This window comes from Ailuropoda melanoleuca, chromosome 14 (assembly GCF_002007445.2).
Source record: "Ailuropoda melanoleuca isolate Jingjing chromosome 14, ASM200744v2, whole genome shotgun sequence".
NCBI classification, from domain to species: Eukaryota; Metazoa; Chordata; class Mammalia; order Carnivora; family Ursidae; genus Ailuropoda; species Ailuropoda melanoleuca.
This window is the reverse complement of record NC_048231.1, coordinates 90072605-90084850: the sequence shown is the minus strand read 5'-3', so window position 1 is coordinate 90084850 and position 12246 is coordinate 90072605. Positions and strand designations below refer to the sequence as shown.

Here is a 12246-nt window from a genome sequence, read left to right as displayed (position 1 = left end):
TAAGAACTTTTCCCAAGATTCTATTCTTACATTTTCAGAAAGAACTATTTCATGAAAAACAGCATGGCCCATTTTATTCATGCTACATTCCTTTGGGAGGGGGGTTGTTTGCTTTGACTTTTTTTCTTTTTTTTTGCTTTCCAGAGGAGATAAATGATTTACTTCAGCATTTTTCTGAGGAACAGTTTGCTGGTACAATATCGGAACACCGCCCCACGAGCTGCTAGTGCGTACGAGGGAGGAGGTGGTGACTACATGGTGGAGAGGTCTGGCGGACACCAGCCTGACTAGATGGGGGAGGTCAGCAGTGCCGCCAGAAGCACACACAGGCACTGCCAGGCTCTGATGGGACACAACAAGGAGCCTCCTGCCAAGAGTACGTGTCTTACGTCCAGCTACAAGAAAGCAGCGACGGACGGGGGTCATCCGGAGCATGAGGGGCCGGAAGCCTCTTTCGGATGGCCAAAGATGGGGGGTAGGGGGGACACTGAGCCACTGTTGCAGACGGAAGAACCCTGAGGAGACAGGACGATTAAATGCAAAACATGTTCCTGGATAGGATTTTGAACCCAAAATTTTAAAAAAGACACTTTCTCATCTATTAGAGAAATTTTAATGGGATCCTCGCACTGAGCAGTAATGTCACCAGCACCCATCTCTGGCTGGGAGGGCTCAACAGGGGAGACATACATGGGTGACCTTTTTGAGAGGAGAGGCAGAACACACTCCAATAGTTATGTCGTGCTGTCCTATTGTTCCTCAGAGAGAGAGAGAGAGAGAGAGATGGTGGGAGTAAATGCCAGGAATGTGGGCAACGGGGAATCCAGATGAAGGGATGTTCATCTGTAGAGTTTTCCAACTTTTCCATAGGACAGAAACTACTGAGAAATGTTAAAAAATGGTGCTCATGCTAAAAAACAAAGCCCAAACAAAGGAACCTCACAGAAGAGTTAGGACACGAAGATGGAGCAAGCTCTCCGACTACAATGGAAGAAAACCACAGGAGGCAGCCCGGTGGGGGAGGGAAGCCAGGCAGGACGGTGAAGCCGACGCTTGGGCGCAGCGTGGAGAGGGAACAGAGAGAACACAGCGTGGCTGGATCCCCAGGCTGTAGGAATGGCAGGCGAGGCCCTGGAGGGTTGCAAATGGCTCTGAAAGCCAATCCTGTATGTCTGATTGAATCCTACCCTAGTTGCAAGACTGAGGGAATGGTGGGATAACCAGACTAAGGGGGGGGCGGGTGGGAACTGGAGAGAAGTGGGCGGGGAAGAAGGAGGAAAAAAAAGAAATAGAAAGCTAAAACCAGGGCGTCTGGGTGGCTCAGTCGGTTGAGCATCTGGCTCTTGATTTCAGCTCAGGTCTTGATCTCAGGATCACGAGTTCAAGCCCGATGCTGGGCTCCACGCTGGGACTAACGTAATAAAAGTCTTAGTTAAAAAGCCTATGAAAGAAAGCAAGGAAGGAAGGGAAGGAAGGAAGAAAGAAGAAAGCTAAAACCAAATAACCACACTCAGGTCCAACTTACAGCAAACCAAACTCTCCAGAACAGGGTGTAACCCTTGATACAAATGTAAAAACAAATGGAAGAAATGATTCCAAGCTCTGAAATCACCGCCACAAACCTCCTCCCTTGTTACCACTGACTGAATCGAATAAATGCAAAGCACTGTCCTCAGCCAACAACCTGCGCGCCTCCAGCAGGTGAGCCGTTTCCCGGATGGGCTCAGAGAGGACAGAATTTGCTGGATGTTGCACAAATCCCAGGGTCACGGTTCAAATTCAGCCTCATCTGACTCCAAAGTCTTCCGCCGTGCCGCTGTTATAATTTAGTACATGCTTGACTTCTCAGGGACTGGCTCAGAAACTCTCTCTTACGTAATTCTGGACTTCGGAGGTCTCGCTTCTCCACTTACATACATTTAGAGCGGCCAATAAAAGGAAGGCACAAAATAGCAAAAAACCTGCTGTTCATCAGACGTCAAGGAAAAGACGAAAATAGACACAAACCTCTATCACCATGAAATCCAGGAATGGACATTCAAACTGATCTGGAATCACCCATTAAAGATTCAAGGGTGTTCACAGTTTTCTTTTAACACAGCAGGGTAACAAGCCTGATCACACACTGAAAAGCAAGAAACACAGCACTGGAACAGTGCCTGGCATGTAAGAAACACTACGTACATGTTAAATAAAAGTCTTTAAAAAATACAGATGTAAAATCTTGCACTGTGCGCTTTTCAATTTGAGGTGCTAGGACTACAGGACTTTCTGGGGCTGTATTTTTAGACCTCATATAGCCTCTAAAGAAAATGGGGGAGGGTTATTTTTATATTCCTCTTTAAAAAATGAATGCACACCATTTGCATAATGTTGAGTCATCTGCATAACCACCTGTTAACCAAATCCTGCTAGGAGATTTCAATGCCTGAGTCTTCAGTGTAGTCAGGGCTACTGACTTTGGGGAGCTAACATATACAGAGCAGAGATGGACTTAATGTCAAAAGGAAGCTTCTGAATCAAGTGTAGGCCAGGCAGCATTCCAGCACGGCACAGGAAGGCTTTACAGGAGCCTGAATGGGGAAACGTGGCAGGGACGAGCGATCTCAAGGCCCGCTGTAATACAGTCGTGACACACGGGCGCTGACGAGCAGCCCCTGGGGTCGCAGCAGTTGAGGTAAAGTTCATTGGTTTGGCAGTTTTGCTGTATTTCACCTACAGCTTTTTTTCTTTTACTTTTACAGTATTTTGTGTTTTTTTTAAGATTTTATTTATTTATTTGGCAGAGACAGCGAGAGAGGGAACACAACAGGTGGAGTGGGAGAGGAAGAAGCAGGCTTTGGTCCTTTCCACCAAGCAGGGAGCCCGAGGCGGGGCTCGATCCCAGAACCCTGGGATCATGCCCTGAGCCAAAGGCAGATGCTTAACGACGAGCCACCCAAGCACCCGTACTTTTACAGTTTAAAACACAGTAGTCATTGAGCGCCTGGTGGCTCAGGTCATGATCCCAGGGTCCTGGGATCAAGCCCTGCATCGGGCTCCCTGCTCAGCGGGGAGCCTGCTTCTCCCTCTGCCTTCCACTCCCCCTGCCTGCACTCTGTCTCCCTCTCTGACAAATAAAATATTAAAATAAAAAAATAAATAAATAAATAAATAAAACACAGTAGTCAATGCCTATCTTCAGAGTTGGTACTTATTAAAGAACAACTGTAGTAAAAATAATTTTAGGAAGATACTGGAATAAATTTTTCCCTATGCATTACTCAAACTGGAAAGCTTATCTTAATCATTTGCTGCCCTGTATTCTCAGGTAACAACTACTATTCCAGATTTCAGTAAAGTTTTATTTATTTGAATAAAGAACCATATTGAAAACTGTATTAACTGGGGGCAGGACACTGCCTTAGTGCCTAGAAGCTTTACTACCATGAACAGTGAAGACCTTAGAGTTCACTGAAGTGCGTCTTCAGGGTCAAGATACCAGGTTATATATGGATCACCTAATCTGCAGATTGTTTCATTTCGAGGCTCCACAGAGATCAGAGTGAAGGTCTTTCTAGAACAGAATTCATTTTATCCTCATTTTTTAGTAAACACTCCTATAGTGTGCAGTCATTAATATCTCCCCAAACTAAATGTTACTGTAAAAGTCAGACACATGTAACACGGCATATGTGCACATCTTCCCTCCAATACTTCCTTGATTATGGAGTTACGGGCGAAACACACCAATAGCTTTGGGCAGGAAATCTAACCTCACACAACAATCAAATTCCACGTTGCCATAAATAATACGGGAATGAAATAAGCTTAACCGCACCTAATCCAGGGCTGTGTACACAACAGAGAGGAAATGTGGAAAGGACCAAAGCCACTGAGCCCCTCCGTGCTCCAGACAGAGGGACTGCGTGCCTCACACAAACCCCGTGCTGTAAGCACTACCGTCACTCTATGGGGGAGAAAAACGGATATTGAAACAGAGCACGTGATAGTCCCAGACCTCCCAGCTGGTGGGTGGGTGGTAGGACTCGGAACCCAAAGCCCACTCACCCTCCTCTTGGCTAAGCAGACCAGGGCTGCTCAGGACCACTTTGTTATTAAGGACTCCACAAAGCAAAAACTGACAAAATTAAGAGCAAGATTAAGACAAAAGCGAAATTTGCTTTTGGTCATCAAGGACTAATACTGGCTATGAAGTTAAATTCAGTAACCAGTGTTTTAAATTGACTTTGTATTACGTTACGATGCAAAGTGCATCCTATAAGAAACCACGTTAAAGGAAAGATGACGGTATTTTACAGTTCTCCCCAAATTTATTTGTTAAAATCATCTTAAGAAAAAGGACAAAACTGGTAAATATTCACTTGATTCGTAGAAACTGAAGGGCCCAAGTAATAAGTGACATCTGCGGACGGAGGCGTCCCCTAGAAAGAGCTGAAGGGTTTAGGGAGGGAGGAGCTACCAGTTGTGTTTCCTGGAACATCGACATCTGCGCGGTGGCATCATTCTTTGTATCTTAAGTTTCATTCCACAGAACTACTCCCTCCTCTGAATCACTGCGACGGCAGGTGGCATAAAAGTGAGAAGGCAGCAGGACTTACTTTGGCTCTCCTATCTTGACGCCGGGATGCTGCGTGTAGGCATGGGAATGTGTGCTTGGGGCAGACTTAAACGCCATGGGACAAATAGGACACTTGTAGAAGACTTCACAGTGAGAGCCCTGGATGTGGGACTTCAGAGCAGCCACGTCAGAGTACACGACATTGCAATGGACACACCTGCCAGGAAAACAAACACGCGGTCGTCAGCACGGGACCATCACACACGGGCACCCTCACTGTCAAAGTCAGGTACAGCGAGCATCTTACGATGGCCTCTTGAGGCTTCTAATGGCTTTTAGGAAGTCAGTCTTGTTTTGAGTTGTTTTCTATTTATAAAAGATCAAATTATTTTTATATATTTAAGAAGGAAGATCATGAAGAAGAAACGCAAAACTAAAAATGGCCTATGTCTTGGGCATCTAGTAACTAATCCAGACTCCAGCGTGGGGGGAGACCAGTGGAAGGTGGGGACAGTATTGAGACTGGGGAACACGGCAAGACCGTATGACTTCTGACTCTGGAGAACACTCCCACACGCTGGATTCTGACCCCAGGGCCTGAGGTTCCTAACCACCCCCCTATGCCCAAATGGCATCTCCAATGGAAGAAACGTTCACTGCCTCAACCTGCCTGCCATCAATAGAAGACAGAGAGAACAAGTCAGTCCTGGCTCCGAAGCCATGGCCACGGTCTCCTGGGACACACTGATGTGGTCAATGGATCTGGAGTTAAGGGGGCCTGTCAGGTAGAGAAGGTTAACCACCTAGCTGGTTTGTCTCCTGGAAAATAAGTTCAAGTACACGTACATTTGTTTTAAGAAATAACATGAATTACAAATTCTGAAAAATCAACATCGCTAAATAGTCTTTCCAGTTAACTTCTTTACTTCTTGAACGTGTGCTAATTTGATTAGCTCGTGAACTGATCACATCTAGTCCTTTGGAAACAAGCTCTGACGCTTAGGTATGTTTCTCCCCAAGCTCTTCTTTCTCATGCAGGGACTCTGAGCAACACTGGTAACATATTCACTTGAGGACCTCGTCACCCTGTGTTCACACCTGAGAACCATCTAAGGGTGGGCTCCGTGAACGCTGGAGAGTCTGTGCAGGTAACCTGTAACGCACCTAAATAGACACGTCCCTGGACGAGAAGGTAGGGGCTGACCTGAGGAAGGGGGACTGCAGACAGGGCCCGCCTTCCAGCAGGCAGAGCTCCATTACTTCTGCATGAATTTAAGGTACTTCCATTCCTAGAACCTTCTTTCTGAATGCATGGAGAGGTTTCCAAAGTCACACAGAAGGGGCATTCTCTGAAGGATATACGTTCTACAAAGCATCCCATATTAAGCTTTGCAAGCGTTCCGTAAAAACCATTAATTCGTGCGTTAGCATTTTAAATGACTTCAGGCATAGTGTTCAGCAGCATTTACATTAAACACCAAATCATAATAGGACAATAATTAAGGAGAGCTCCTCTATCTTATCTACTTGAACTATTATTTCAGGCAATAAAGCCAACCAAGCACATGGAAAATTATTTTGGGTTCACCTTAAACAGCTTACTGATCCTCTCTGGGCCTGTTTCTCATGTGTAAAAGGGGAAGAGTCGAACTCAGTCACTTTTTAGTTCTTCCCAGCCCTAGAAGCCTCTGATTCCTACGAAAGAGGAAGATCCCATCAAACAAAAATGGATCATGAATGAAGCAGCAGGGTCCTCCACGGCAACCATAAGCAGAAAAATTTTCTCATCAAGGGCAGAAAGAAGGTGGTGCTCAAAGGGCAAAAAGAAACAAAGAACTAATTCTCTGACGTCGCCTGGACTGGGAGAAGATTTAATCTTAAGGAAAATAAACTGGAAATTAAAGCATCTAGACAACAGGTGAAGGAGGAGGAAGCTAAGGCCCGGCCCAAAGAGCACCACGGAGGCCAAGGGAAAACCCTCCTTAACGTGAGGAAAGAAAGCAGAGAGTTTGAAACCAGTTAAGAAAAGAGGGAGTTGTAAAATATCTGCCCACAGGTGGAAGAAAAGGTTCCAGGGCAACAGGCGCCCACGGGGAATGGAAAGACGACAAACAGAAGACAGGATGTGAAGGGTTCATCCAGTATCTTCATGCTACCCAAATCCTGTCTATTAATAACTATTTCATGTACCTGAGGTCCTTCGTGTTCTGGGTACCAATCAAGTTCCTCTTCGTGTAAAAAAAATTTTTTTTTTAAATGTTTATAGTATACAATCCTATAGACCCCCTTTCGAAATGCAGATCGAATGGATCAGGAAGTGGGAAAATTCATAGAAACCTAGGACTTTTACCAAAATGACCAGGAGTTAGGAGTGACCCCCTCAGTATCTGGGAGATGTGATATGATCAAGGAGAGAAAGAATAAGGCACACTGAGTCACAAAGAGACAAGTGAGCCATGGGAGCTTTTGTTAGAGAGACTTCTCTGACCAAAGAAAAAACAAAGTGAAAATGATTGAGTAGAGAGGCAAAAGCACTGCTTCCCTTATAGAGCGGGGAGAAATAACAAGGCCAAGAGGCTGCTACGTCCCCGTCAAATATTAGGCGGTACCATTATTTGAAGCAGCAGGAAAAAAAATTAAGGTCAAATATTTTTTTCTCCCACCTAGAGGTAAACATGAACTATGCAGAATACACACACAGAAGTATTTTTACAGCTCTTCTAAGCCTCGAGTCCAAGAAAAAAAAAAAAACCTATACTAGACACAAAAATTTTAAAAATTCCAAGTGCCAAATTTAAGTAACTCTCTTAGTGGAGGGGAAAAAAAGAAAAGCAAGGGACAGGCTTCTCCAACTGAGTTGATTACTTTTAGCCTGAGCACAGAGCATGTTTTAATTTAGGAAAGACACCAGGAATAGCAAGAATTGCAGAAGTCCTACATCCTTTATTCATTCCAGCCTAAGTTTACTTTCATTATACTCAAAAAATAAACATTTGAGGAAAGTTTGGCATCTGTTAAAAGAAGAGCACAGAGAAAATGGTGCAGAACTGCTTTCCATTATTAAACAAAGAACCCAGTAATAGTAGTTTCAAAACATGGGGTATGGGTTTTGTGGACTCCAGGGCACCTTCAAGGTTTAACTTTCCTCCGCACCCAGAGCATGCATTTCCATTATCCTATTTTACTCGGTAACATCTCAGTGGCGATGGAGCGAGCACCACACCGGTGTTACAGACAGAGGCCCCGTGGCATAGAAAGGATATATGAATTACCACAAAGTGGCAAAACTGGCACAAAAAAACTCTAGTTCCTTAATTTCCAAACCAAACATTTCCTACGAGGGTGGATGCCAATGCACTGAGCATCTGTGAATCACAGGCTTGGAGGCATGTGATAAAAATGTGAAAGAAGTCTTTTTTAGGGTTAGAAAAATGGACAGAGCCATCGTTGATGCTGTAACCTAAATGTAACTGAAATAAAACCATCAAATTATACCAACTAGACTTCATTTTTATAAAATATCGTAACTGTATAACTAGAAGATAGCACTGTGTATTAACAGTCTAACATTAAAGTTACAGGCAACCAAACACTTAATTTGAAGATAAACACACAGTACAGTAATACCTCTATTAACAAAGACACTGTGTAGCAACAGCATGTTTTCTTGGCTGACCCTCACTGAGTCAAAATATAAATACATACAAAATATAAAAGGCACAGGAATGCATTTCAGAAGGCCACAAGGTGGAAGGTAAAGTTCATCACTCCATGCTCTCTAAATGAACATTAGATGTGCCAGATGTGGTAAAAGACATTATCCGAGATTCTCAGGGGGGCAGGGAAAGGGGCCCTAGCTAAGATGAACGGAGACAAAGGAAACGCCCGGACTTGAATAATGGGGAAGGAGTGATAGAGGAAGGTTACCTGGGGCGGAAGGTTCTTCCACCAGGAGTGACGGTGTTAGGAAAGGGCAAACACGCAATCCTTCGACAGGACGAAATAAAAGGAAGGGGCCATGCACCCTTTCTGTCTTGATCAGGGGAGACGTATTAAGAGGTACAGAAATACACGGTGTTCTTACAGGGGTTCAAACGCAGAGAGCGTGACAATAGAAGGATGCTGGAAAGGGTGCAGATAGAAACACCTCTAACAGTTTGTCAAAGCTGAATGCTGCCACATGCACGGTTCTATAGGACGATGGGCTCCATCTACCATCAGCTCTGCAGGGACCAGAGGGCCAATGCCACAAGGACTCAGACAGATCAACCCTACCACAAATGAACTAGGTTCCCAGAGGATCTGTTAATTGAGGTATCACTGTAGGACCCTGAGAACGGTGGGCACAGACCGCTCGCAACTCGAAAGTGAACAGGCTTTACTCGCACGTAAGCAAACAGTATACTGACCGAAAACCAACTCTCCGTGTGTAGTGCAGACAGTTCTTGGTGACGTGGCTCTGGAAGTGCACCGACCTGCAGATGGCCCCGCACTCGGGGCAGGTGTAGGGAGATTTGTGCTGATGGATTCTCTGGTGTGATGCGTAACTGCACTGGTTAGGAAGCAGCATCTGGCAGACAGTGCAAGTCTTCTAGATAAACCAAAGGGGGAAACAGGGTTGGTCCTACGAAGTATTTTCTAATATGCAAAGAAGCGTGGTTAAAACCCCCAAATAACTGCACATCGCCCATTTCAAATACTGCTATCGCGGATTCTAAGCCCAAGGAAAAAAGCAAAACTTGAAAGTTAAACGTTTAATGTAATATCCCTTACCCTGGAAAATACAAATAATAGGTCCTACTACGTAGTCAGGGTCATCCCAAAGCATCAAGTAAAGAGAACGGCAGCTTCAGGCAGACTCCCAATTTTGTTCCTTTTGCATTTTGTTCAGTGCGGAGAAGAGATATTAGAGGAGGTAATCTTGCAAATTACATTAGCAAGTCAGTTTTAATGTAGAATTACACATTTACAGGCATCTATATCTCAACAGTAGCCAGTTCCCACAACTCATAAAAAACTTTCTTTAGAATAATAAAAAATTAGACACTAATCCAGTTTGTTTCTTTCTCTTTCTTCCTTTTCCCAGTCACTTCAGTTATCTGAAATCTAAAATACAGGAACGCAAAAGAACGACCACAGCAAGTAGCTGTTCTTCTCCTACTTGAGGTGGTCTTTCAGTGAATGAGCTGTACGTTATAGGATTTATAATAAAACCAATGAACTCAAATTCAGATACATAAATTTCGATATTAGGGGCGCCTGGGTGGCACAGTGGTTAAGCTTCTGCCTTCGGCCCAGGGTGTGATCCCGGCGTTATGGGATCGAGCCCCACATCAGGCTCTTCTGCTATGAGCCTGCTTCTTCCTCTCCCACTCCCCCTGCTTGTGTTCCCTCTCTCTCTGGCTGTCTCTATCTCTGTCGAATTAATAAATAAAATCTTTAAAAAAAATTTTTTCGATATTAAACTGAAACTTTAAAAAGTTTAAAATCTAGGGGCGCCTGGGTGGCTCAGTCGTTAAGCGTCTGCCTTCGGCTCAGGGCGTGATCCCAGAGTCCCAGGATGGAGCTCCACATTCAGGCTCCTCTGCTGGGAGCCTGCTTCTTCCTCTCCCACTCCCCCTGCCTGTGTTCCCTCTCTCACTGGCTGTCTCTCTTCTCTGTGTCAAATAAATAAATAAAATCTTTTTAAAAAATTTTTAAAAAAATAAAAAGCTTACAATCTAGTCCTATATAAAATAAAGATAGAAATGCTCTTTGGAAAGGGCCCTACACATTTAGCTAATCAGGAAAACCTGAAACACACTAAAACTGAAACACATCATTTTTCATCCTCTTAGATATAAGCAGTAAACATGGCGTGTTTTTAAAACACAAAAGCAGAAAACTTAAGGCAAATACAAGCGAGGACTTACTGCATCCTCTCCAAAATAAACCTAACATAGCACAAAATAAAATATATTCAAATTCTAGTTAGCCATTAATATAACAAGTATCTACTACCTTCTAAAATGTCTAATTTGTACTAAAGTCAGTTAAAGAAATCCTCAAAATACAAACTCTAGCTAAGATTTAAAAATGACCTTTCACACTGACAACAGAGTTATACAATTTTTAAAAGATTTTTTTTCTTTTAGCCTTTGAATCAAGCTCCCAAAATTAAGACTTTAAACTTCTGAGCAACTGAAACCATGGAAAACCAGAAACTTGCTTAAAAAATCTGTCTGGTTTTCCTCCTGAAAGGACTAAATACAAATGTTATCCCACAAAATGTTTATTATAATCACAAAATAAGATTATAGGCAGCTTTGATGAGGCCAGCGTCATTTTAAAAAAAGCATTCCTTTTCTAACAACACATAGAGCCAAGGTTAAAACAAGCCACAACAAGGAAAAGCCAACCACACCTTCATGCATTAGAAGATCCTGCTGATGTCTACACTATCACAGGTAATCAATGGTTCCTTTGAACTCAGGTCTTCTATTTGCTTTCGCCACATGGTCATTAATGCCAGGCAGTGAATCGTAACATCTGTGTTTCCACACACACCTTAGATATGGACCCCATTCCACTACAGGCCGAGCGATGAACCAAGTACTTTAAATACGTGTAAATGCAACATCCCGTTCAATTCTCACAATGATCTAGGACATAGGTGAGTGAGATCATTGGGAAGCTGCGTCCATTTTTGGACCTTAGAGCTCACTACTTAATCTATTAGAACTGCCTGACCATTATGTTAGGATCTGAGTGGACACCATCTCTACAACTTCTCTTTATCTAAAGCGACATGGTTATGCTAGTTTATAACAGAGAAAAATAGCAACACAAACAAAAGAAATTCTAAAAAAAAAAAAAAAAGCTGAAAATAACTTTCACATTCTCTCTCATCAACATCAACAAATATCCTTCATGATACACATAAAATTCACAATGAATCATTTAATCTTCCCTGTTAGACACTGAGTTGTTTACAATACATATATAAACAGTCATGGAAATACTGGTGAAAAGGTTTTGTTGCTAGCAGGTCAACTAAAATAAGGATTGAAATGATTCAAAAAGAGATTTTATTAACTCTGAAGTGTTCCTTACAACAGGATTCTCTAACTGCAAAGACTATGAAAAATATGTTAGAGTAACAGATACCAACAACAAATACCAACCTTGCTCATACCCGTTTCCTGGAGAGGGGAAGTGGTCCCTTCGTGACGCACCATGTGGTGGGGCGGTCCGGCCCATGGGGCTCTGGGAGGGCTGCTGGCGGCCATCCCACCCCTGCCACTGACTAGCTCCACGTATTTGCACTCACCCATTTCCACTGGCTGAGGCTTCTCACCCACTTTAGAGACAGAAGTTCAAGGAGAAGTGGGAGCCAGTAGGCACTACCGCCCCAAAACAAAATGCGTCCATATTTTGCAATTACTGAAATGGGAGAATTCAGTCACTGGGGAATCACACTGGATAAAGACCTCATCTCTAGTTCACATATATATATTCATGCACAGACACTGTATTTGCTCCCACATTTCTCTCTGGGTACCTGCTTCCACTCCTTGCCTCCATTCCATTTTAAGAAAAAGCATGGTATTTTGGTTGTAGACATTCTCCTCTCCTTGATGCTTGTGTGGTATCAACAGTTTTAAACTCACATGATTAGGACCTAAGAGTACCCCTGGAGTTCTCAT

At 43.5% G+C, this 12246-nt stretch overlaps 1 protein-coding gene across 4 annotated transcripts in view; it reads right to left on the bottom strand.

Moving 5' to 3' along the window:
• The window catches only part of ZNF532 (zinc finger protein 532), a 102915-nt gene that overhangs the window by 35173 nt on the left and 55496 nt on the right, over positions 1–12246 (bottom strand). For all 4 annotated transcript variants that reach the window (XM_011232957.3, XM_034641950.1, XM_034641951.1 and 1 more), the window contains 2 exons: positions 8971–9152; positions 4602–4778 (listed from right to left, as the gene is read on the bottom strand). In XM_011232957.3, the coding sequence (XP_011231259.1) occupies positions 4602–4778; positions 8971–9152 (359 nt within the window). The remainder of the gene's footprint in view (positions 1–4601; positions 4779–8970; positions 9153–12246) is intronic.